This window comes from Artemia franciscana, chromosome 14 (assembly GCF_032884065.1).
Source record: "Artemia franciscana chromosome 14, ASM3288406v1, whole genome shotgun sequence".
In the NCBI taxonomy this organism is placed as follows: Eukaryota; Metazoa; Arthropoda; class Branchiopoda; order Anostraca; family Artemiidae; genus Artemia; species Artemia franciscana.
The window spans coordinates 25,879,477-25,906,123 of record NC_088876.1 but is presented as its reverse complement, the minus strand read 5'-3'; the positions used below and the strand labels follow the sequence as shown (position 1 = coordinate 25,906,123).

At 34.1% G+C, this 26,647-nt stretch overlaps 3 protein-coding genes across 4 annotated transcripts in view; 1 reads left to right on the top strand and 2 right to left on the bottom strand.

The window, feature by feature from the left end:
* The window catches only part of LOC136035501 (rho guanine nucleotide exchange factor 11-like), a 395,432-nt gene extending 394,529 nt beyond the window's left edge, over positions 1-903 (bottom strand). Inside the window, exon 1 of one of the 2 annotated variants that reach the window (XM_065717335.1) lies at positions 784-903. In XM_065717335.1, the coding sequence (XP_065573407.1) occupies positions 784-841 (58 nt within the window). In that variant the 5' untranslated portion in view covers positions 842-903. The remainder of the gene's footprint in view (positions 1-783) is intronic. The other variant, XM_065717333.1, reaches the window with a different exon arrangement.
* Positions 1-6,833, top strand: part of LOC136035504 (protein obstructor-E-like) — a 31,776-nt gene extending 24,943 nt beyond the window's left edge. Inside the window, exons 4-6 of the mRNA XM_065717339.1 lie at positions 545-699; positions 3,949-4,076; positions 6,706-6,833. Of these exons, the coding sequence (XP_065573411.1) occupies positions 545-699; positions 3,949-4,076; positions 6,706-6,736 (314 nt within the window). The 3' untranslated portion in view covers positions 6,737-6,833. The remainder of the gene's footprint in view (positions 1-544; positions 700-3,948; positions 4,077-6,705) is intronic.
* Positions 6,834-8,337: 1,504 nt separating this feature from the next.
* Positions 8,338-26,647, bottom strand: part of LOC136035505 (melanoma-associated antigen D2-like) — a 33,640-nt gene continuing 15,330 nt past the window's right edge. The window contains exons 3-6 of the mRNA XM_065717340.1: positions 22,426-22,645; positions 16,923-16,996; positions 11,856-11,984; positions 8,338-8,507 (exon numbers count right to left, since the gene is read on the bottom strand). Coding sequence (XP_065573412.1) covers positions 8,418-8,507; positions 11,856-11,984; positions 16,923-16,996; positions 22,426-22,645 — 513 coding nt within the window. The 3' untranslated portion in view covers positions 8,338-8,417. The remainder of the gene's footprint in view (positions 8,508-11,855; positions 11,985-16,922; positions 16,997-22,425; positions 22,646-26,647) is intronic.

Sequence of the window (26,647 nt, the reverse complement as noted above, 5' to 3'; positions counted from 1 at the left end):
TTTAGAAACAATTATCGAGCCGTGTTCGAGAAAAATTTACATAGATTTACCCAATATTCAGTGAATGGATTTTTCATTGTCTGCTTCATATATTCACTAGTCAGTTTTATGGAATTTTCTCTTTCGCATCATTTTATATTTTGATGTCAACTTGTTTTTTTTCCTCTCTCAAGTTATTGGCTTTTTTATTTCTTAAAGTATGAATGTGAGATATCTTGTCTTGTGGCTATTGACTTCTTTTAAATAGATATCTTGCCTAACATTGGCTAGATACGTAGTCTAATCTTGGGTCAGCAGTATTCCCCCAAATCATTCAATTTACATTTTAGCAAAAGTCTTAGAAATCACTTAAATTTTAGGTACACTGCCCTTGCACAAAAAATGTCCCTTGGCAAAGCTAACCATGCGCTAACAAGCATACACTTGAAAGGCCTTATTAATCTGATATCAGTCTCAGATTATTTTTTTCTTCCTTTTTCTGTTCCTCTAAGGTACGGTTTTGCCCTACTATCCTCATGTACTTTTTCGTAACCTATTCTTGCAGATTTGATCTACGATCCAAAGCAAGGTGTATGCGAATTCCCTGATATGGCCAACCGAACTGGATGCCTTGCAGAAGAATTACTAGGATTCACATGTCCTTACGGTGGGGGTGATGATGCTGTTCTTCCGCATGGTGACCATGCTAGGATACCCAAGGTAGTATAAACCTAACAATACGTTTAATGTAGCTACACCTAAGTAAACATAATAACACTAATACTAAGAAATCATTGCACTTACCAAGCCTTCTGATTCCTACACAGCAGTGTATATTTCTCTTCCGCCCTTCTACAATCATGTACTTTTTGCTCAGATTTGACTCCTTCAATGGGAGCTACCACTCAAGGTTACCCTACAAATTTGTTTGCATTCACTATTATAGCAAGAACTCGTGAAGCGTTTATCCCGATACCGTGCATGCTGAGCTTCCTCCATGATGGATAGGGAAGAAGAAAGAAGCTTATTTTAAAGCAGAGACTCACAATTACACCACAAGGTCAGTCCTAGTCTTTTATACCCAGGAAGAGAGGTCAAATGATTTCACGAGAATGGGTAGGGTCTAAAAGCAACTCTTCAAAGATATCCCCCCCCCCAAAAAAAAAAACTCTCTTGATTTTAGGTATGCAGTTCATATTCAGATTCCTTTAGCAAAATGTTGTGAAATATATGGTATGGGTGAAGAAATAGCACACATTCTAGAGGGGTCTGATTCAACCATTAGTACCTAATTAGATTTAAAAAAAAACAAGTTTTTTCATCTGAAAGTAAGGAGCGACATTAAAACTTAAAACGAACAGAAATTACTTCGTATATGAAAAGGGCTGCTTCCTCATCAACGCCCCGCTCTTTACGCTATAGTTTGACTCTTTCTCTCAACTCTTCTTTTTAAAACAGTAAAAACTTTAGCGTAAAGAGCGGGGCGTTGATGAGGAAGCAGCCCCTTTCATATACAAAGTAATTTCTGTTCGTTTTAAGTTTTAATGTCGCTCCTTACTTTCAGTTGAAAAAACTGGGTTTTTTTATTTAATTTCTGAACGTTTTTGAATCAATGCATGTTTTGATTTTGGCTCTCCGCAGAGAAATAATAAAAACGAAATTTGCATTTTTTTTTTTTTTTTTTTTTTTTGGCTAAATGGCTTTCTCATAATTTTGATCGAATGATTTTGAGAAAAAAGAGCGGGGGAGGAAGCCTAGTTGCCCTCCAATTTTTTGGTTAATAAAAAAGGCAACTAGAACTTTTAATTTTTTACGAATCTTTTTATTAGTAAAAGATATACGTAACTTATAAACTAGCTTACGTAAAGAATTTTTTATTCTCACGTTTTTTTTACACATATGAGAGGGTTCGCCCCCTTGTCAGTACCTCTCTCTTTACACTAAATCTTAAATTTTGGCCCAATACATTAAGAATGACCCCTGAATCACAAAAGCCGTAGAATAAATAGTTGATATTACTAAAAATACTTTAGCGTAAAGAGCGAGGTATTAGGAGGAGGTGAGCCCCTCATAAGGGTAATAATTTCTGTTCGTTTTAAGTTTTAATGCTGCTCCTTACTTCCAGCTGAAAAAAACTTTTTCATATTTATTTTTTCATTGTTTTTTTTTTAAATAATGCTAGTAAATCCTGCGCTCCCTTCATGGAAATTTTCTTCCCCCATGACAAATTCCTCGATGGAAAGTTCCCCCAGCATATCTCCCTCTTCTCAACCCCTGCCTCCAACCTGAAAATCCTCCTGAAAACGCCTGTACACTTCCCAATAACCACTACTATATGTAAGCACTGGTCGAAATTTTGAACTTGTAACCCCTCCCACGGGGACTTTGGGGGAGTAAGTCGTCCCCAAAGACATAGTTATAAGGTTTTTCGACTACGCTGAATAAAATGGCTATCTCAGAATTTTGATCCGTTGACTTTGGTAAAATAATTAGTGTGGGAGGGGGCCTAGGTGCCCTCCAATTTTTTTGGTCACTTAAAAAGGGCACTAGAACTTTCTTTTCCGTTAGAAAGAGCCCTCTGGCAACAATCTTGGACAACTGGGTCGATACGATCACCCCTGGGAAAAAATAAACAAAAAAAAACAACAAAAAACAAACAAACAAATAAACACGCATCCGTGATCTGCCTTCTGGTAAAAAATTAAATAAAAAAAAACAATTTTTTTAGCTAAGAGTAAGGAGCGACATTGAAACTTAAAACGAACAGAAATTACTCCGTATATGAAATGAGTTGTCCCCTCCGCATTCCCTCGCTCTTTACGCTACTAGAACTTTTCTTTTCCGTTAGAATGAGCCCTCTGGCAACAATCTAGGACAACTGGGTCGATACGATCACCCCTGGGAAAAAGAAAAAAAAAAAAAAAAAAAAACAAATAAACACGCATCCGTGATCTGCCTTCTGGCAAAAAATAGAAAATTCCACATTTTTGTAGATAGGAGCTTGAAACTTCTACAGTAGGGTTCTCTGATACGCTGAATCTGATGGTAATCTGATGGTCGTTAAGATTCTATGACTTTTAGGGGGTGTTTCCCCCTATTTTCTAAAATAACACAAAGTTTCTTAGGCTGTTAACTTTTGGTGCGTAAGACTAAACTTGATGAAACTTATATATTTAAAATCAGCATTAAAATGCGATTCTTTTGATGTAGCTATTGGTATCAAAATTCCATTTTTCAGAGTTTTGGTTTCTACTGAGCCGGGTCGCTCCTTACTACAGTTCGTTACCACGAACTGTTTGATATATTTTTTCTATTTTTGTTGCATTAGTTTCTTTTGTTTATAAATAGATTTGTATATATATTAGTCCGTATACATATTAGTTCGTTTTTAAATTACTCAGTTTGTTACTTATATTTACAACAGTTGATAAACAAATTCAAGTTAATTCTTTAAACAAGCTGAAAAAAAAAGACTGTTACTAACAAGTTTAACAGTCCGATAGCAAAGGTCTTCGATAACGCCGACCAAAAGTTGGACTTACAATTTTGAAACGCTTAACGGTTAATGATGACTGTGTTACAAAAAGAAAATATGATCATATTTTAGTTTGTGATACAGTTTTCGTTTATAATTGGAGTTTCTGTTGCTTTATTATAAAATAGATCTTACTTAAAAACTGGGTCCTGTAGGCTTACATAATTTAATACTAAAATTAATTTTCTTCTTCAAAATTCCTTCAATAAAAGAAAATTTGTGAAAAAGTTGTATTGTTTTTATTGTAATGTCAAATGTTTAATTAAATATGTTTTTTTAAGAACTTCCACCCAACAATTCCAGTTCATTTATTCGAGTTGATTTTTAAATTAGAGTTTTCTTCACTGAAATTCTTCCAAAAAAGAGAATTCTTGAAAAGACGTATTACTTTTATTATAATGTCGAAGATTTATATGTATTTTTTCAAATTTTAGCCTAACGATTGCAGAGGATTTTATATGTGTCTTAAGTCAGGACACCCAAGACTAGGAGGATGTCAGTTTGGTCTTGTGTACAATCCGTTGATACAAAGGTGTGACAATCCAGAAAAAGTAGAAGGATGGTGAGAATTTTACTTATAAGCTTACTGATGGCATTCTGGGTCCCTGTATCGTAAGAATCTTTAGAAACTCCCACTAGAACACTGGGATCATTTGCAGAGTTACTAGCCGTTGATTAACGTATATTATGGTGCGGTTTACTAAGTGTTATGCATATCTTTACTTATACTAAAATTATTGAAAATATTTATTTGGAAGTAGGGGGACATTAAGGATTTTGAGCAATAGTTTCAGCTTGTTTATCAAGTTTTTATCGTCCCATTTATGGAAACTTAGTATAAAGCGAAATGCTTTCCATATATTTTTTCCCAGGTCCTTCGGATACAAGGGGGTCACAGAAACAAAAGGGGACTAATTCGACTGGAAGTTCAAATTTCCTTCTTTTGAAAGTGATTGAATTAACGCAAGAATCAGTTTCTTCATGTGCCTTTGTAAGTCTTATCCAGCAGCGTTCAAACAATGCCATCTAGTGGCCTTCATAGAAGTCTTACTCAAACATTTAGATGGCGTATCAAAAAAACATGACATTTCGAGAAGAAAGAAGTTCATAACCTGACGATAGCTTGCATTACCAGGGTAACAAAGCGTTAAGACGAAACACTTTGTGTAGTATCTTCGTCCAACTCCCAGACAAAATCGAAATTTGACAAGGCCTGTGCCAAACTTCAATTATGTGGCTTCATATAAAATTCAAGGAACAAAAAGAATCACTCATACATAAGCGTTTGATCCACTTGAAGGTCAACTGAACAGCTATATTCACAAATATAGTTGGAGGATTATGGAAATTATAAACTTGGAGAATTTCTTCTTCGTAATTCTTCCAAAAACAGAGAATTCGTAAAAGTTAGGCTGCTTTTATTATAATGTCAAATGAAAAAATATGTCAACATAGTCCATATTGAATGTTGATAATCATGCTATATCTATCGGTAAATGAAAAACTTCATAAGAAAATAGTATTTTCGATTTAGAAAACAATTTTGAACAATACAAAAAAACGTAAAGATGCTTAAAACACCCAAACCTCTCCCAATTTTTGGGTAACTCGGTTATGAACTCAGTTTCGGGTTATGAGCTTTTTAATAGTCTTCAATCCTAATCATAATATGTTTTCTTAGCAATTCAAAACCGTTTTCAAGAAACTGATGTTTTTTATTATAGCAGAAAGGAATGATCATCTCCTAGGAAAAAGTCTCATCTATTTTTGATCAGACATGTCAAATCGTAGATAACCCAGAATTACAATGTCGGAGGAATGAGTCAAATCACAAATTAGAGGGATCACCATGTACACTTTTAGTAGATGCATTTTTTTAATTCTCCCATTGGCATTTTTCCTATCTAGAAGTCACGAAATTTACATTTCTTCTTTTTCCTCTGAAGTTTTAAGCTAATTTTGTCACATAAAAGCAATATGACTCACTTGATAGTCGTAGACATGGCTTAACATATAGATTTGGACTAAATTGTTTGAATTCTCCAACTCATCGTCGTATACTACCCAACCTTGAGAGCCCCCCAACTGAAGGACCAGTTACTAGACTCTGACAAATAAAAAAGAATTGTCCACAGTTTCTGACTTGCTCAGCCTATAGTACTGAGAGATATCTTAAATCATTTGTCCCACATTTTACCCGTCATTTTAATAACATTGACACGACTAATATTTAATGTTCGATTAATATGTGTTTAATTAATATAATGTTTGAAGGCACAAATTATTTTTGTCATGACATGTTAATGCTAGCTATGCTAGTGCTAGTGTTTTTGAAGGCACAAATTATTTTTGTCATGACATGTTAATGCTAGCTTCGGCTATTGCAGTGAATAAATATATTCTATTCTATTCTATAAAATCCAGTGGTGTCAAATCACAGAAATGGGGAGGGGGAGGGGCAAACGAATTTCAATCTAAACGTGTTAAGGGGGGGGGGGTAATTTTTTTTTTTTCGGTTTTCCTGCGAATATGCCAAAAGAAACCCATTTTTGATTAAAGCATAGGCACAATAAGGTATTTTCCGGAATCTAGGGGGATCTCGTGGAGCACCAATACCCCCTATAAACCCGAATTAACACAACTGGTAAATTTTCCAATAATCCATTTCCAATTGTAAATGGTCACAAAACATGAAAGGATATTAAACGAAACGCCATCCTAAAATACATCCTCTTTTCCAAAAAAAGATTATCTTAATATAAATACTGGCAGCCACTCAGATTTATACCGGTTTCATACTCTTTTTTTATTTTCTTTCTATTTATTTGTGTTAATTTATAAGTTTCTTTAAGAGGTAACCAATAAAAATTTAATAAATAAAAAATAAATTTTATAGTAGAATAGAATATCAATCAAACACCCTTTGTTCTTTTCTGTGTGTACTGGTATTTTAGTACCGGTAGCCACTCTGCTATGAACATTTTCATTTCTTCTTCTTTTTTGTGTAAATGTGTAAATTTTGCACCTTTTTTTGATGGCTGATTTGCAAAAACAAAGAATTTAATTTCAGGGGCGAATAGAAAAAAGTCCATCCCAATCAAAACACTGGCAGTCCCCTGCTTTGTATGTTTTTATTTCGTCTTCTTCTTCGTATCATTTTTCATGTTTTAATTTTTTTTTCTTCTTTTTAGCGAGGACTACTACAAGCCAAAGAGGGATTAAGAAACAACGAAAAGAAACAAAACAAGAATTCGTGTTCAAATTTTTCTACAGAACAATAACTATCTATTCATGTTTTATCATAAATAAAGTCTTTTATTTGCTACTTCGAATTACTTTTAAAACTGGGTCTAGAGGTAATTATTTCTTAAGTTAAAACGTAAACAACCTTCATACTTATTCCCCAAAAAAAGAATGTAATCGTGCCTGCTTCAGCAAGATTACTTGAGATCTCGATAATTCTCCTAGCCTTATCCCAGCCTAGTCTAATATTTCCCATTAATCACTTTCCCCCTTGCCTGCTATTTAGTAAAACTATTCTAGGGTTTGGCCAACCCATAATAATGTAAGGAAAGGGGCGAGGATTTTTTTTTTATAAGGATGCAAAAATGTATTTTCAAGACTTAGTGGGGGGGGGGGGATTTGACCTTTTTTCAACGAGAATCCTAAACAATTAAATTTACAAAAGGTAGCTGAGGTGGGGGGGTCAATTGGCACCCTTGGGACCTTTATGTCCTAAAACATTTAAAGGCCTTCTAATCCACACATTTCGTAAGACCAATACTATGTCAACTCTTATCATTTTATACGAGTATTGTCATGGTTTAGAACAATTCCAGAAGTCCAGATCACTCTTTTTTTTTTTTGAATAGCTCTGCGAAGGCCAGGCAACTTTTACAATAAGACTGTGCAACTATTGTTATTCTTAAACCACACAATCTTTCCATTCACAAATTAAATAGAGATATAAAGATATTTAAAAAGGTAATAAAAGTATTAAAAAGAAAGTCAACTAAATAAAAAAAGAAAGTAAAAACAAGTCTGTATCAATGGAATTTGAAAAAAACTAAAATAGACAACTAAAACTAATTAATAGATATTTTCTTTTATTGTATTCTCTTTGTTTGTTTTATTTGTAAATGCTAATTTGTATTCGCTCGTTTTTTCTCTCTTAGCCTTTCCCTCCAATTTGCTTGCCCTCCAATCCCTTTTGATCTTAAAAGGGCGCTGGAACTTTCAATTTCCATTAATAAGCCCCCCCCCAAAGTTTATACGACCACCCTTCTCATAAAAACCTTATATCTAAAAACTGGGCAACTTGCATAGCTTACAGCCCTTGCCTCGGGTGCCGGATGGGGGACTTTTAGCTGCCACTGTGACTACTTACGACTGCAACATATTGCAACACTGCCGACATATGACTGCAATTGTAACTATTTGGCTGTGACTACTTGTAAAGTCAACTAAATAAAAAAAGAAAGTGAAAACAAGTCTGTATCAATGGAATTCGAAAAAAAAACTAAAATAAACAACTAAAACTAATTAATAGATATTTTCTTTTATTGTATTCTCTTTGTTTGTTTTATTTGTAAATGCTAATTTGTATTCGCTCGTTTTTTCTCTCTTAACCTTTCCGCTTACAAGTTTTCAGGTGTAAACGCATTTTTAAGGATCGTATTTAGTTTAACATTTTAATTAAGGTTACTATCTATATGCATACATTTCCATAATTTCATTTGATTTAAAAACTTTATAATGTATTATTATTTCTATAATCTCGCTTCAGCATCATTTAAATCTTCCCAAAAAAAGTTCTAAGACAATAGAATAGATATGGTATAATATAAAAACTTAGATCAACGTCAATTTCCAAATTAAAGGGAAAAACTTAAAAAGGTAAATCTTACAATGTAGATAAACTTTTCCACTTCTCCGATTGAATTTCAACTTGATCGGACTGTTCAATGAAAGACCTCAATGGCTTATTCAAAACCTGTAAAAGAAAAGGTAGAGAAAAAAGGTAGAGGGCAGGAAAGTGAAAAAAACCGGAGAATTTGAAAGAATTTGGAGGAGAATCTGAACTGGAGAATTGAAAACTAGTGAATAGAAAAAACGGAAAAAAGGTAAAGAACGCGTGCAGAAAAGTAGAGAATATGTCGAGAAAAATGAAGAGTGTGCAGAAACTGATCCTGAAAATACAGGACTTGCACATTGTATTGAAGTTTTTAACTAGCAAAATTTATTTAAAAGTATTTATTAGAAAATTTATTAGAAGCTTTTAACTAACAAATATAGAAGAATTTATACAGAATTATATAGAAGAAATTTATATACAGATTTAATAAGACAAAAGTTACATTAAAGACCATTGGAAACACAAGACACTAGAGACATTTGAAAGACTTGACAGATATAGTAAAAAATATGAAGCTAAGCCTACTGAAGGAAGTAATTATTTATCACAACTCTAACAGCTTGCTTGAAGTCAGTTATTTAGGGCACAACCGCCAATGGATGCATCACAAGGTCGATCAGTTATATTAAAGCATGATACAAAACCTCTTACTTCTGAAGAGAAATCTTGTGATCATTCATTTATACAAATAGTGAGCCTTCCTCTGAACTTGAAATAGTATCTTCGAAACTAAGTGTGGGGGAAATTAATGATACTTTAGCTGTAGTGCAGGTGAAAACTAAGAAGATTATAGAGGTGAAAGAGGAGCGTATTATATATAATGTACTTGTTATTTTGTTCATTAAATAGATAGAGGGATAGAATAAAGCAACTTCGTATGATGTTAGTCACTGACTACCGGTGAGCAGCTATTATGAACAATCAATGTTGTTTCAGATTTGAGGAGTAAATACACGGCTTGGAACATGTCTGTGGAAAATCAGCCTTTCATGTGTGGGTCATGATAGCGCTATATCACCTTTTTTCCATCACAGTTGGTATTAGAGGGTAATGTATCATGGTTGGTATAAAGGGTAAATAAACTTACATCAGATTGAACAAAAAGTGACACAAGCAACACACGCAGATCTGCAAAACAGTGACATTCCGTCATGTTCCAAAGTCTACAGACTTTAAACTACATATGCTCCGTGATTAAAAAGATTACATTTCGTGATTTTAAGTCTAATTATGTAATTGAATAAGAAACCAAATTGGAACAGTGTTAAAAAAACTGTTGTTTTTACTGTTAATTCAGTTCAATTAATTCAAGTGTCTCTTAAAGACAATAGATACAACAAAATTTCAGGAAGAAATAGCTTGGATCACTTTTACAACCGTAAAAAGTGCCATTGATGCATTAAAGACTTCTTTAAAGACATTTGCCCATTTCAGTCCAAAAATACAAACAGTAAATCTCCTGTTGCTTCTTCATTAACCTCATCATACGATAAGAATTCCTTCACAAAAATAGTTAAAATATTCTTCTGGAAGCGCTATGTCATAATATAAAATATAATTACAAAAAGCTGTCTTGTTAGCCAAAAACAACAGCTTTTTCTTAGAGAAACAAACAGCGAAACAGGATGTCCTGTTAGGAACAGAAAATTACAAACTTGCACAAAACAAAGACAAATTTATAGGTCTCTCAATAGTCTTTCAGCGATCATGACATTGAAATCTTATAGTACACATCCGCAGTTTTTAAAATTTTACAGACATTGGAAGAAACTACAAATCAGACTATTCTATCTAGTTTTGACGATATATTGTGCGCAATCAGCAAACCAATAATTCTAGTTCGATTTAACTTTCAATTTCGCTCTACTACCATTAGAAACAATGTTTTTCTTCAAAAGAACTTTTACTGAATTTTTTTTCAATCTATAAAAATTAACTTACAATATTGGAAATTGCCACTAGTGACGGTAGAAAATAAAAAACAGTCAATGCCATCTAATGTGTGGCAATACTTGTCATTTTTTGAAGCCCTGTAATCATTTTTTTGTCAGGAGCTGATATCAGATACTTATTACTACGCTAATTTTACAAATTACACCAATTATATTAATTATTCTTATTATTACACTAGAAAAAACCCAATACCAAATGTCGGCAAACGCTAAATGCTGTTGGTAAATTTTCCTTTTTTTTTACCAACACTAGCACCAGTTCCACTCTTATACCTTATCCATTTTCTTTGAACCTTTGTTAAAATTGCGCAAGGAAATTAAAAAGACAACATATTTTTTTTTAAAGGCATTAGACGTGATCTTTACTTTTGACATGCCTTAAATTATTGCACAAATTGTGTTTAATTTTGTCACCTAAATAAACAGTCTCAAGGTAGGTCACTTTCGCTACCTTTAAGAATTTGCTCATAATTCCTTTAATTCCTTTATTTTAATAAAAATGGAAGCAAATAAATACCATTTTGTTCATAAGGCAATTTTTTTAAAGCACTTTTTTTTCATTTTCTTACCAAAGACAGGGGAGAAGGATTATACAAGAGAAGGTGCTATAAACCTTCAGTTAAAGGTGTTCAGCCACGGAGATTGCAAAATTCACTTCATTATTTTTCTCAGCCTTTCCACTCCAGTAATGGCTCCAAGATGTACCATTTGGCATCATATTACGAAGGAGTTATGAAGGCAAATCCATTAGAGGAAGTAGCTTTAAAATTACTGCCGCTTTTCAAAGTTTGAGTCGAGGGGGACTAAAAAGCTTCTATTTGGAGTTTTAGACCATGAAAAATCGATTGGATTTTTCGAATCAGGAAAATTCTAATTTTTCTATTTTAATTGAAAAAAATCGAACTCCAACTTGGATTCTTCTCTATTTCGACCCTCTTTGGGAAAAAAATCGATGTTCTGTGGAACAAACTAATAAAAAACACCACTTTACTGCGTCAAGATATCTTTTCTTAATTAAAAAGACTGTTTTCAGATGCTAATTGATGATTAGCCTAGGTAGGTATATCAGCAGTCACGTCACTATCAACTGAAAATTTATCAATAAGTATAGACACAATTTTAATTATTTTACCAATAGAGTCAGAACTCACTGTGACATTCACGTTTAATGTAAGACTTAATCTGCATAATATAGTGCCTTTTTTCAAGATGAGAAATAGGCTGAAAATCCCCTGTTTCAAGTTTTTGACCATTAAAATCGATTTGTCATGTTAAAATTTGCATTTTCCGGCAACTTGACCATTGTAGAAAAAAAGAAAATATTGACTGGTGGGGCAAAATATAAAACGAAAAAAAAACTTAGCATTGAACATAATATAAAGAGTATGTTTTTAATAATTGAAAGTTCCTTTGCGCTTGAGGCAATTTTTCACCTTATGTCACAACTTATCTGATTTGCAAAAAGAAAACTTACAACGGAGGCATATTTTAGAATTTCTGCCTTTGATATTTCACATTCAGCACGAAGACCCCATCGGTAAAAAACACCTGAACCTTCTCCGGTGGATACCTCACGAACTAGGTATTGACTTCGACATAATTCCTGAGGAAAAAATATATAACATTCCCTTCACGCAAAGCGAAACAGCAAGAACAACCATAAATATTGGAAAAACATTTCTTTGGCAAAAAAACAGCAAAAGTAAAAACAGATAATTTAGTAAGTTCAATCACTGATACTATTCAACATATAAAACAACAACAAATAATAGAAAAAAAAATATTTTTGTCGTCTCCGCTAAACAGAGAACACAGCATTGTTACATGTGAAAAAAACTGGTTTTTGGTTATATTGACTGTAAAACTGGACTACTTTATTTGGATAAAGTTCATTGCAGATTTCTGAATACGATGGATTAAATAGCAGGCTCCGTGATCCACTGGGCCACCATTCCAGTAAAGGTATCACCCCTGCATTCCGTGGGCATGATCAAGCAAAGATAATTTTTTTTCTAATTGAAAGATAATTGGAGGGTATATATATATATATATATATATATATATATATATATATATATATATATATATATATATATATATATATATATATATATATATGTATATATATATATATATATATATATATATATATATGTATATATATATATATATATATATATATATATATATATATATATATATATATATATATATATATATATATCATTGTTTTCACAATAGCAAAGTTCAAGAAGGAGGATTCCTACTTTGGTCAATCCGTATCGTTAACGTTATCAAATCTAAAGAATCTATTCTTAAGCTTAACGCTTTTTGCTATTGATCTCATGATTTCCAAGTACTGGTATCTGACGAATCTTGTATCTTTCGAAGATAACTATGCCAACGTTTCAAAGAGAACACTGAAGGGCGTAAATCACACCTTTTGGCAATATGAGAGCAATCCGGACATATACCTTGAATTTTTCAGGAAAAGAGAAGCAAAAGTATCGAGTAAAACAGGTACTGTTTCGACCGATGCCTCAGTTCAACACAGTCAACTATTTTCCTCACAAGCAGAGGTGGATGAGACTCATGCTTAACTTATTGAAATTTTAAAAGAAGGTTCAAGAAAATTTCTTCAATCAGCCGGTGCAAAACAACAAACCGTTGTTGACACGAAACTGATAACTTCGCAAATTTACGACTCAATTACGTTCCAGTATAATAGAAAGTTCCAAAAAGTACATTTTTTTTTACAGTTTCAGAAGTCAGACTCAGTCACTCGACCATAAAATTGTTATTCTATAGAATAGAGTGTTGAGCAAAGAATTAATGATTTTGAATAGGAGAAATTACTTGAACCGCTGTTGTTTCTTGGTGTAACGCAAAATCCTGAGACTAATGCAGGCTGAAAAATACTCGATGTCATACAACTAATAGTCAATATTGACTCAGCTACGCACCATTAGCTGTGAATCGGTTTAGACTCTTAAACTCCACGTTAAATATGCAAACGCCGAGTACAATGACTCCGGCACTGGTGAAACTCAAAAATCAAAGATATAGCTTGAATCTTTTAGATCTGTTATCTTCGTTAGTAAATACCTTCTGAAGAAATCGGTACTAGAAGGTGCTAGAGACCGATTTGGGGCTAGGAACGTGTGGACTGTATCGTGTGGACAGTATCAATTGCAATGATGACAATTACAATTTTACAATAAGTGAATTTACACTCTGGAATATTTAAAGACAATACCATGGAAAGGGGGATTTCCTGAATGATCGGGGAAAAGATAAGAAATTAGCGTCGTTTTCAAATAAAAGCATGCTAAGGAGAATTTTCCAGACTGAATCGTCCACAAGAAATTTCACGAAAGGGTGGGGAGATTTTCGGCGAGGATTGAAGTGTCTGGAGGGTATTTCAGGGGGGGAGGGGGGGGGGTATTATGCGTGGGAGGAAATTTTCATGAAGCACTTTCCCGTGAAGAGAGGGATTTTTTTTTTTATTGAGGATGAGCCAGATTTATCGGCATCATTTGAAAAAGGATCAGAAGTTATACATAAAAAACAGGTTTTTTTTAATTGAAGGTAAGGGGCAACATTAAAACGTAAAACTAACATGAATTATTCCACATATGAAAGGGTTGCCTCTCCTTAATAACTTGCTCTTTACGCTAAAATCTGACTGTTTATATCGATTTTTTTAAGAACGGCTCATGAAACACAAGGGCCGTTTAATTAAAATAGGAATCTTTTTTGAAAGTGCTAAAAGCTTTAGCACAAAGAGCAAGGTATTGAAGACGTTGGCAACCCCTTCATATGTGGAATAATTTCTGTTCGTTTTGAGTTTTATGTTACTCCTTACTTTTAGTTAAAAAAGAAAATCATTTAGTGACTTAAAGGGTCAGGTTTGAGGAGGCAGTAGCTCTCTTAACATTTAAAGTGGCCCTGGTTACGGTAAAACAAAAAAAAAACAATACTTCTTATAAATGAAATTATACTACATTATTATATGTAGTATTATTATTTTACAATTTTAAAAATTAGAAGTATAGTGACAATAACATTTTAAATGAACCGAAATTATTCCGTAAATGAAGGTGCTGCGCCCTCCAAATCTCCTACTCGTTTTAGTTTTTGCCCTCAATAATTTAACAAACAACATCTTAAGCACAACTGCACTCATAAATAATTTCAGCATAGCAACCTAAAACTTTAACGTAAGGGGGGAGGGAGCACACCCTCATATACGGAACGGAGTATTTTTTTGTTCATTTTATTTTAATTTACTCTGTACACGAATTTCGAAAACCTGTTTTTCGATTTGATTGGCGAAAAGATAAGCATTTTTCGAACCTTGTTAGCACCGGAGTTACCAAGGGACTTCCATACTATGTGATTGGAGGGCAAGAGATACCTGTGACCAATCCAACACCCACCTTCCTTGTCTAATTTCTGACTGTGTGACACATTGCTTCAACTGAAATCGCCTGAAATCGTTCAATATCTGTAATTGGAGAACCTAAAATGTACCAATGACCCCTCAATGACCCCCCAAATAAAATCACCCAGCCAAAAATTTACAGGAATTTAGGCGTGTCATTCCTTGTTATTGCCTGAATCACATAGAGATTCGACCCATAGAATTGGAAACTCTAACCATCACCAGCTTCTCACAGGAAGGTAGCCACGTCTTCTTTTTCTCCCTAATGGGCTAGAAACACAACGGAAATGCCCATTGGGAGTATAGATTAACGACTTACAGAAATGTAAGCTCCTTCTCCAACCTTTTTTCAAAATTCTCCAGTTCCCTTGCTGGCTTGTTTTTGGCTGAAGGTAAAAGCAGACTTCAAATATTCAAACCTCCAGAGATCCTCTGAACTGTGAAATTATAGAAGACTGCTATTACCCTTGTTTATTTTTTCTGATGTTCTAATATCAACTTCGTCTTTCCCGTTTCTCTACTTTCTACTCATCTCTATTATTATAATTACTACCAATTTTTTTTGTTTTTTTTTACTGTATGCTAGTGTTTATTCTCCTTCATCTTTATTTCATATGCATTGTTTGATTTAGAGCATTATTTATGGTTCTTTTAGTGCTCTATTATTGTGTTGTATGACCCATAACAAGCAAACTTCTTGGACCGAATAACATTTTTACTTTTGTAATAGTGTTTTAGTATTAATAAAATGATCGATGATTGACCTAGACTGTCACTTCAGGGGTTTATTTTTTTTAGCGAAGCATAGGCCTCTGTCTTCCCAATTCCCAGCAAATCTTAGCACTTAGCACTTTCAAGCATTGAGTCACTTTAAAAGCAAGCCACCACAGTATAATCATCATGGAACTGTCTTATCCTAGCTCATTTTGGCCATGCTATAGTCTCCTGCCCGTTGTCTCAGCAGCTTTGGTTCCTCTCACCCCAGCACGAAACTGTTTCCAAACAACCCATGTATATCCCTGTATTGGTAATACTGTCTTCCTTTTAAAAAACGTTCACCAGTTCCAGTTACAAAGCCACACACCTTTCCAGGCTTTTCCAGTTACAAAGCCACATGTCGTACTTTTAAACATTGAATTACAGACCATCCTTTAAGTACTCTGTTTGCAGTTTTTGAAAAGTTTTAGAAATTTCATCCAAAGTTTCGCTGAGACTGGAAAGGCTGGAGATTTTCACTTAATTAAGTCTATTGTGTGTAAATGTGCATAATTTTAACAAAAAATATTTCGTGTAAACGCCCATGGGGCCGGCATAATTCGACAACCGCAGAACTTTCTCACATGAAGGGTAGTTCTAATTATCGGTAGGTATGACCAGGTTATCCACGAAACATGTGCTTGTTTAACGTCCCTGAAGCTCCTTAATGTCGGTCAGATAAGAGATTACCAGGCTGCTGTATTTGTGTTTCAGTGCATAAGCAATTTAGCCGCTGATTTTTTGAATAGTTTTTACCAAATTAATAGAGACCTGCATAACTAAGGAACTAGTCAAAATGATGTACCGAGGGGGGGGGGGGTTGATTATTGATGGTTGATGAAGAATGGATTTGTTACTATTTTTAATGTATTTTTAATATGTCAAACACCTTTGGTCCTCATTTTTATAGATTATGAGCAAATGTTCGATTCAGTTGATAGAAGAACTTTAGAAAAGGTCTTATCCTTGTATGGTACACCATATGAATACATTAAAGTGATTAATGCTATGTACGAGAATAATACTACTGCGGTTAAGGTAGGAAATGAGGTTAGCAGCTGTTTTTTTATTAAATCAGGAGTTAAGCAGGGTCAAAATGGGAGTTAAGCAGGGTCAAATACAAACAAATTTGCCCATTTTTCAGGTTCTATCTCTAGCTCCCTATATCTTTGTTGATTTTCCTGGCTCAAAAGAGCAAAGGAGAGAGAAAGAGAGAGAGAAAAGGGGGAGAGAGTGACAGAGAGAGAGAGAGAGAGAGAGAGAGAAAGACAGAGAGAGAGAGAGAGAAAGAAAGGGGCAGGGGCATAGCCTAACTTGGTAAATGATCTAGAAAATACTCACGTCAGAGATTATATTTTGATACGCATGTAAAAACCCTTTCAATCCCAAGCGTTCCACACTTTTGAACAGAACATCTGAAATATAATAACATCATTCAATAGGTTGAAATTAAGCAACAGACTATTTCTTTTTATATGACAAATTTCAGGCTTAAACTAATGAGTAAGGAATCAAACTTTGTCATCAAAGAGCAAATTCAGATATAGTTATCATCATAAAACGCACAAACAATCAAAAGGCTGGTATAGCAACAAAGAAAAAATAAATAACAAAGCCGCTCGAACAAATACGATTAAAGCAGTTAGTATACTCCTAGAGGAGGAGGACAATTAAGAAAAATGAACTCTCTGGCCATGATTTTTGCACAATATAAACTTTTTCCTACAAAACTGCCCTGTACACCTCAGAAGAGGGGTGTGCAAATTATTTACCTGTCCAATTTTTGAAGCTGTCCTTATAATTTCACTAATTTTTAGAGGATGTGCCGAGAACTGCAAAGGAGTAAAACCTCCAGTAAAAATTCTTCACTGTTTAGAAGCACATTGGTTTTTAATTGAAGAAATCAAACTATTTTCAAATCTAATACACTCCACATATTCATTCAACCTTAGACCAATCTATGTCTTCGACAGGAAGATAGTTTTTTCTTCTTCATAAAGATTAACTAAAGACGCATTAAAGAATTTTAAGCACTTCAGAGGAAATTATCTTAGTTTAAATAATTGGTGGGTGACTGTAACCTTTAGTCCATCTCTGATATGACAATCACACAACACGACTGGTGTTGCATCTGAAGCAAGAACTTTTTATTGTACAATCAGGGTACTGGTTTGCAATGCTCACAAGCGAGCATACGTTTTTCATTCCGTCCGACGGTTCTTTCAATAGTTTCTAAATATTTAAAATTTGATTCACTACTGAATCATCACTGTGCAGCTCTGTGTAATCTGGCTGCGCAAATCAACTGTCAAAAAATGAAAAGTATTGAGTCTAAGTAATCATATATATATATATATATATATATATATATATATATATTGATTGTCAATAGGAGAACTAATCAAAATGAGACGTCCAAGATTTTGCTCAGACTTTTTCTTTTTCTTCAGAAACATATTTCGTAGCACCAAGCGCACCAAACATCCGATATAGAACTAGCTCTTTACTCAGTTTGATCACCAGGTTTTATGTGCTACATCTTTGATTGAAAGGGTCAATAGACGCTTTTGATAGGATGACACAAGCATACCAAATAAAAAATTAAAGATAATATGTTTTTGTCTTGGAGAACTAAACTAAGGTCAAAATATTCAATTAATTCATTCATTTAAATGTCATTTATTCTTTGTTTAGCCAGTGCTTTGGTCCCTTACTACAAATAGCAAGTGTCAATTCTTTTTTAGATTTAGCACGTTATTCAACTAAAATATCAACTCTCTCTCTCTCTCTCTCTCTCTCTCTCTCTTTCTCTGTGTACTCCGTCTGAGTTATTGAGGTGTAATTGCTTCTTTTTTTTAGTCTCTATTGTTAAAGGAGACAAACGAGTTGCCTTCCTGTCTCCTTAGTGTAAGATTTATGTATATCGCTTCTTATTTAATAAAGTCAAGTCTAAGTTTAAAAGTCATCAAAATGATCCATATAAAGGGGATAGAACACAACCATGCTTAACTCCTGATTTAAAAAAAAAAATCAAATACTAACCTCATTTCCTATCTTAGTCGTAGCAGTGTTATTCTCGTACATAACACTAATTACTTTTATAAACAAAAGTTCAAATAGGAATAAATCCTTTTTAATAGACAGAGATAAATTTTCACAAAAACAATAGATTTTTTGGTCACACATACAGTTACCGTCATCACTGGTAGTATTACTACTGATGATGGTCATTGCATATGAGACCGAAATATCCAAAGTTTTTATGTGAAAATTTATCACTGTCCATTAAAAAATATTTATCCTTAATTGAACTTTTATTTATCGTCATGGAAAGGCAGTGTGGTCTTCGAAATTGTTTAATGCATCTGTCTGGTATAAGTCAAGGGCAATCCCTTCGCTAAACCTGTTCTATCTATAGAATCGAACGCTTGCTAATAAACTGTGAATTTGAGGACCAAAGGTGTTTGATAACTCAGGCACTTCTCAATTATTAACCAAAGAGTGAAAATTTGGTCGACTCATCCTCTACCCTTTCTATAGCATCTCTCAGTCTAAAAAGTATCATATTACTAAGCAATTTGCTACCTACAGAGACCAGACTAATGCCTCAACAATTGCCACACTAGCTCTTATTACCTTTCTTATAGTGGTTTAAATAGTGTTTTCTTAAAACCGCTAGGTAGGCTACTTCCTCTTTTTCCGAAATCCCATTCATAATCTTCAGTAGCTTATTTTAACCTCAGACCCACCATATTAAAAAAAAAAAACTCATTTACCACAGTATCATCACCTGGGGCCTTATTATTTTTGATCCTTTTGGTACTGTCACTTATTTTTCCTCACAAACAAATCTTCCTTCACGTCCAAGGGATCACAAACTTTTTCATTTTCCTCTATATCTTTTCCTGCAACTGTATCTCGGTTTTGCGCATTCTCAGAATGTTCTGCCCATCTCTCTTTAACTTTTCCCTTATCACTATTGTGGCCCTGTTCCTATCTTTAACCGGGACAACTCCTGGTTGACTATTCACTTTCAATTCATTATCATGTCAGTACAATATTTTATTATTATACCGTCTAGTTGCACCTACCAGATCCATGGCAATTTTATCCACGGCCTCCACTTCACACCCCCTTAGTTCATATTTAAATGTTTTCCAAAAATGTTTGCCTTACTTAGACTAAAACTACATTAAAAACCCATATGTAAGACGAGCTTACACACTAATGTCTTGAGAATCATTAAGGTAGCGTAGTTTGTGGATCATGTTTCTCCATATTTAAACATTTTGACAATTTTATTTCACTAAAATCCCGCTCGTATAAAAAGAAATGGTTTAATGAGTATCAGGTAATAGCCGCAAGCAAAGAAATATAAAATTACTTATTCTATCATTTCAACTTTTGATTGTGCGAAATAAGTAACGATTTACTAATTAAAAAATTGTAATGCTATGTTGTTTTTAGCAGCCACACGAACCAGGATAGACATTTCTAAAAGTAAATTTAGCAGTCTTCTTCGTCAGTTTAAGATTTACTGTCTTCTTTGTCAGTTCTAAGAGATAAATACCCCCAACTGGTTTGTAAATATACCGTCAACACTTAATGCACCCTCTAAACTCAGTTTCCAACAGAACTCACGAACTCCAGATGTCTCTTACATTTTTCGAGCGTTAAAAAACGAGAGTTTCAGCAGAATTGCCTGACCCCATTCAGATGGCTAGCTTATTCTGCTTCAGATGACACTGCTTTTGCAGATTAGGCGTTCTTTTATTGATCATAACAGTTGTCAAAGGTAACAACTAGTTATGTCGGTAGAGTTTAAGGCCCTTCGGTAGGTTTTCTCAGCAATTCCTTTAAAACACAAAAAATCCAATCAAATGTTACACATGTCAGCAGCAAACAAAGCTTCACAAAAATGTATGTAACTAGAGACAATTCCATGCCAGTTGCGCAGGGACTGACACTAAATGTTGGACACTATAATGTTTCTGAGTGCAAACACCTTACCCTTCAGAATACAACATATTCTGGCATCATTTACAATATAAATTTTACATGATTGATCCATTACTATATAAAAATAATGAAAACTTCTATCCGCTATTGGAACAGAAGTCAATACATGATGACGAAGTCTTCTTTCTATGGATACAACTGCAAAAAATGTTTATCTAATGTTTCTGTTTGGTCTGATTACTTACTTGCTAAGAGCTTTTTCACAAATCCATTGTCGAAAAAGTAAACATAAGCCCTTACCTTTTTTGATTCTTGCTGATTAAATAGTGAATACTTCCCACATAGAGCAGCAACCTGGTTGCGTAAAATTAATAATTTTTTTGAAGTTGTGGAAGTTCTGAATACAAGAACAGGTTTAAAAATTAACGTTAAAAAGACTACGTCAACTAGACTAGGATTAAATGAATATGACGAGGTGTTGTTGAATGACAAGAAGATCCGTCAAGTGTATAGCTTCACTGTAAAAGTTTGACAGAATAGAAAGAAAAGTCTGCGAGCCAAGATTTGAATATTGGAATCTACGATATGACAGAGGTAAAGTACAGTATTGAAACATGGCAATTTCAGAAGACACAGGAAGGTTTGTTAAATGTTTTCTACGGTTGTTTCGGGTACCCGCTTGACTAGCCACATGTCAAACAACAAGCTGCATGAAAAACATTGTTCAATCGCACTTTCTAGGGCTATAAATAGAGAAAGTTTGAGATGGCCAGGACACGATTTACGGATGAAGGGTAATAGATTGCTGAGGAAGAGGTTAGGAAGGGTGGGAAGAGGTTATAAGTGATGATTTAAAGGGAAATAGAACTTCTTGGGACGGGTAAAGAGTGATGCTTTGCATAGAGTTGGGTGGAGAAGGAGCATGCGCAGCTGTATTAGCCTCAGGCAGCTTGGTGCTGCAGTGAGTTGTTGGTGGTAGTATTACTGACTTAACTGGACAGCATCTTACTTCGCAATCTTGACTTTCCTTAAAAGGCTTAGGCTTCATCTGAAGAAGATGGTTGACCAAGGGTATGATGGAGCAGCAACAATAAATATAATTTCAGCTTTTGAGAATCCTATTACGCCTTGGATGGAAACTTTCGTGGGGATTTGGTTTTACCCATTTACTGATTTAACAAGACAGCTTCTTGATTCTTCAAACCTAAGTTCCTTGAAAAAATTAAGGCTTATTCTGAACAAAATGTCTAACATTATGGTCTGATTGAGCAACAACAATATGTGGCGCCCTCCAGGCTGTAGTGTGTGAACAGGTAGGCCCTCTACAGCCATTATGGCACACACAGTCTCAACACTATTGTTGCTTCTACTGAGTCAATTCCAGCTTTCGAGTATATTTCCAGACTTATTACAAGTATTCTCCTTATATGGTGATTTACTATTGACCACGGTGGCGATTCACCACTCAGCAAGATCTTGCAGACAAGATCAGTCGAGCATCTTAGCTCTGGAAATGATATTTTTTATACAATCCGACCAATTCTGCTTTTTCATTAAAAAAAAATCACATATTTCTTGCGGTGCTGAATTTGGCTATTTGAGTCGATAATCCTATTTGAGTGTTTTTTAATAAATGTGAGCATAAAAAAAAAACTTGTATTAGTTCATATCTCTAAGAAATTACTGAAATTATCTTTTTAAATATTATTTAGCAATTCATCCCCAAAAAAATTTACATCATTTTTCAATTAATTCTTATTTTTGGAAAATAAACTTACAAATTAAGAATAGAGCAGTTTGATGCTGAAATCTTCAAAAATACAAAAAACGAAAGAATAATCTAATCAATTTGACTTCAAAACAGTCGAATTGATAGTTAACATACCTTCAGCAACATGATTGTTTTTCATAAATACAAGAGTGAGGACATGAACTAGCAATAAGTCCCTTGCTGCTTGTTCCTTAGTTGTTTGCACCTTTAAGAGTCGATTGATTTCCGAAAAGTCGTCAGGGGCTTCAGTCTTTATTAGGAAGGAATCAGGAACAGCTTTTCTAACATTTTCATCGTCGTTGAAATCTTCGCTATAGACAATAAACCCAAAAACCTAAATAAATAATATACTTAAATTATTACACAGATAACAGAACGGAACAGATGGTTTAGTATTAGCAAGACCAATGACAATGTATTAATTTTTTTAGAGATTTCGTCCATTAATTCATTTTTTTCTTTTCAATTTGAGTACAATACCCTTAACTTATACTGTTATCCAAAATCTTCCACTGAACAACCCGATTGTAAATCATAATCTTGATCACACATTTACTGCTCCACTGATAATCAAGATCAGGAAAATACTGTCCTGTTGACATGAGTGTTCGTGAGTTCTTTGTAAATTCGGCAACAATTTGCGAAAAGAAGAACGCAGATTTCGCTGCGTCACCGGTTCAGTTTATAACATAAAAGAATATAAACATAACATAAACAATAGCATAAAAGAAAAAGTCCAACAAATCCTCTAAACAGAACAGACATATCACACTTCGAGGAAACAACCCTTAAAAGTCACGGTTCAGTTTATAACATAAAGGAATATGAATATAACATAAACAATAACATAAAAGAAAAAGAGTCCAACAAATCCTCTAGACAGAACAGATATATTACACTTTGAGGAAACAACCCTTAAAAGACACGGTTCAGACCAAGTGATTTTCAAATTTTATTCTATTTTTCAATAACAATGGCGAGATGGTCAGTGGCTCCATATCTTGCTGTTTCCCAGTTTGTAATTCAAGAATCCATATTGATAACTTCTTTGTCCATCTTGTTTGAAGAATCTAGTTTATCAGTGAAAAGCGCCTTTCAGCATTCCGGTTTTCGATATGTGCAAAAGCTTTATCGTCTGATTCCTGCCCTACACGGACTGACTACAGCATACCTTCCTCTTTTAATACAAAATTTATTTTATTTAACAATTACTAGTGTATTAGTTTAATTAATTTAACAGTTTGGTTATTCCACTATATTGAAATATGACTATTTTTTAGTATATTACTAAAAAAATATTACTAGCATGATAAAGCTAGCTGGTATCACTTACAAACTAGCGTATTACTTACTAGTTTCTAGCATGTAACTGTAAAAAAAAGTATATTACTATATTTAAATAGTATTAGTTTTTAGTAAATTACTAGTTTTAACATTTTAACAATAAATATTTTAAACATTACTATACTTAAAAACTACTAGTAGATGTTTTACTAGATAAATTCCAATAAAAAGAAGGAAATGGGCTAGTGAAGAAATCATACCGTCGACTAAAATTAGTCATTTGGGTATTTAAGTAAAGAAATACGAATGTACTTTAATGGTTTTACATATGTATGTCCATGGATATAAAAATATACCATATTGTCCCTAATTTTTCCCGAGAGGTGTGAGTAAAAAACAAGAAATATATTTTAGGTCAGTTAGGTTCTGACAAGAATTGGACCTTGGGTTAACCGGATTTGATCAGCTATTGGATTCTGGATCACTTATCTTCGGATTTGAGTGGATTAATTTGACTTTAAGGCCGACAGAATTATTTTTTAGATGAATATTAGCCTCCTGTTTCCGCACTTGCAAGAATGTGCATTAGTAAGGATAAAAATGAGCCGGTCGTCGCCGGTGTTTAATCACTCCTTTACTGTGTTCAGGTATGTTGGTGCACATGCTAACCGATTCAACTAACGATTCCTGACAGGCAATCCTAGAAGTCACCAAATGACAAAACATAATAAACACGTACTTATGCCTTTTTAACAGTTCTGCATTGAAATGAAGTCTACATAACGTTAGACACATACCAAGCATGGCCTTTTCAGTTTGGAATCTTTTATAGTAAACTGAATTAATTCCCAATTCTCTTGGTCTTTCAACTGCCTATGAAAGAGACAAAGCCATTTATATTCAGAAACATAAGATTACCAAGAACTGAAAGACTTGCACAAGGCATTTCTTTTACCGTGGAATTTTCTGAGCTCTCCTAGTGGAAGGAAGAGAGTGTCATTTATTAAAATTTCCTTCCCCTGATTCCACTTTCCCTTTGTGGGCAGATATGTTGAGCATACATGACATGTTTTGAAACAATCAAATACATTGAAACAAGAAAAGAAAAATCAAATCTCTTAAATATTAACAGCTCAGAACGCCATAAAGCAGCCAAAGGCTGGCATAGTGCAAAGCCCAGTCAGTTTCCTGCCAATTTAACCTGAAGGGTTGCCACTTCTCAAGAGAGTAGCCCTTTTGCTCTAATAACCTATGACTATATGTGAACAAAGTTCCTCAAGCGTTAGTTTCTTTCGTCCGACGCAGATTTAAAAAAAAAATCAGGTACCTTCCTCGTATCCCCTATATGAAGCGAAATTTGTAACCGCTTGTGTCTGTATATTGCATTAATTTATGCAGTCATATTAGATAAAAGTGGCTATACCCTCAAATTAGGTGCAGAGAGGTGAGCATCAGAAGGTGGGATAAAGGGACAGCCATAAAACAGAATGAGTACAAAAATACTAACAGTGCATTTTTAAATCACAACTTTGAAATTACAACAGTAAAGGTCCTTCTGATCGCTCTCTAGGACAGAAATAGGGGGGGGGGAGAGAGCTCGACATTTGGAGAAGAGGGCATGGGCACCCAAAACTAAATTTTAGGGGGGGGGGCACTTCCAATGCTGTATAATAAAATTTCAAAATAAAAATATACGGCAAATCCTTCAGCCAGGGGGCTTCGTGTCCTCCTCCCCCCTTACGAGTGCCGATGGAGGATGGGGGTACTCAAAAAATAAAAGACACGGCAACTCATTCAAAACACATGGGGAGATTGAAAATATTTCGATATTTCAAAGGCCAAACGACGGTATAAATATGTCTGACCAGAGGGACAACCCCCCCCCCTCAAGTTGTACACGTAATCATTCTTATTACATAAGTAGACACAGAGTAAGCTCTTATGAATATATCATATAATTATGTGTAGGGGGTTCAAGGCATAAAAGAAAAGGAAAAAAGAGCTAATGAGGAGAAAAATGAAAAAAATGCCTAATTGGGCTAGTAACTAAAGGTCTCGCCCAAAAGGGGTAACAAAAATACACATCAAATCTAGGTGGCATAAGTTTATAAGATAAAAAAAAAAATGAGGGACACAGTGTTCTGCATCATTATTGGTTAAATCTGTCTTTGATGTTAGACAATATATACCAAACGAAAATATACAAATAACAAACTGAACTATCAAAAAAAAAATTGAACAGCTAAAACATACAAGAAAATAGCATGAAGAGATGAAAAAAGAACTATCAAACGACCAGTAATACCAAAAAATATTTTTTATAAGTACTGAACCAATTGTTTGGCAGCTTGAACATTTGACATCCCTGTTACCCGAATGAGTCGTGTAAACAACTCCCGCAACAGTAATTACATTTTAGAAGCTTAGTATATTTTCCATTAAGAGTTTCAAACGTCTTTCTTCTTCTTTTTCTCTTTTAGAGTGTTTGGTAACAAAAATGCAAATAAGTTCAGTACATCGACGTACTGGCGTGTGCATTACTTTCCTTTTAGAAGAGAAAACCGCGTCGCCAGAATAAAAGCGTTTTGCAAGTAGGGCGTGTACATATGGGGTGGTTTCAAAATACATAAAAAGGTTCAGACTGGATTGGCTAAATATTACCAATATAGTCGCCAACACATGAAAAAACGGTCATCAATAGTGGTTCCAGTATACAATTAAATAAATTTTTTTGTTTTTTAATTGAAAGGAAGGAGCGACATTAAGACTGAAAACAAACAGAAATTATTCCGTATATGAAAGGGGCTGTCCCCTCCTCAACACCTCACTCTTTACGCTAAAGTTCGACTCTTTCTCAAAACTCTATTATTTAAATCAATAAAAAACTTTAGCGCCAAGAGTGTGGAGTTCATAAGGGTCTGTCCGTTTAATATACGGAATAATTTCTGTTCGTTTTAAGTTTAAATGTCGCTCCTTACTTTCAGTTGAAAAAAAACTTCTTCTTTTATTAATTTCTGAACGTTTTTGAATTAATGCAGGTTTTGATTTTGGC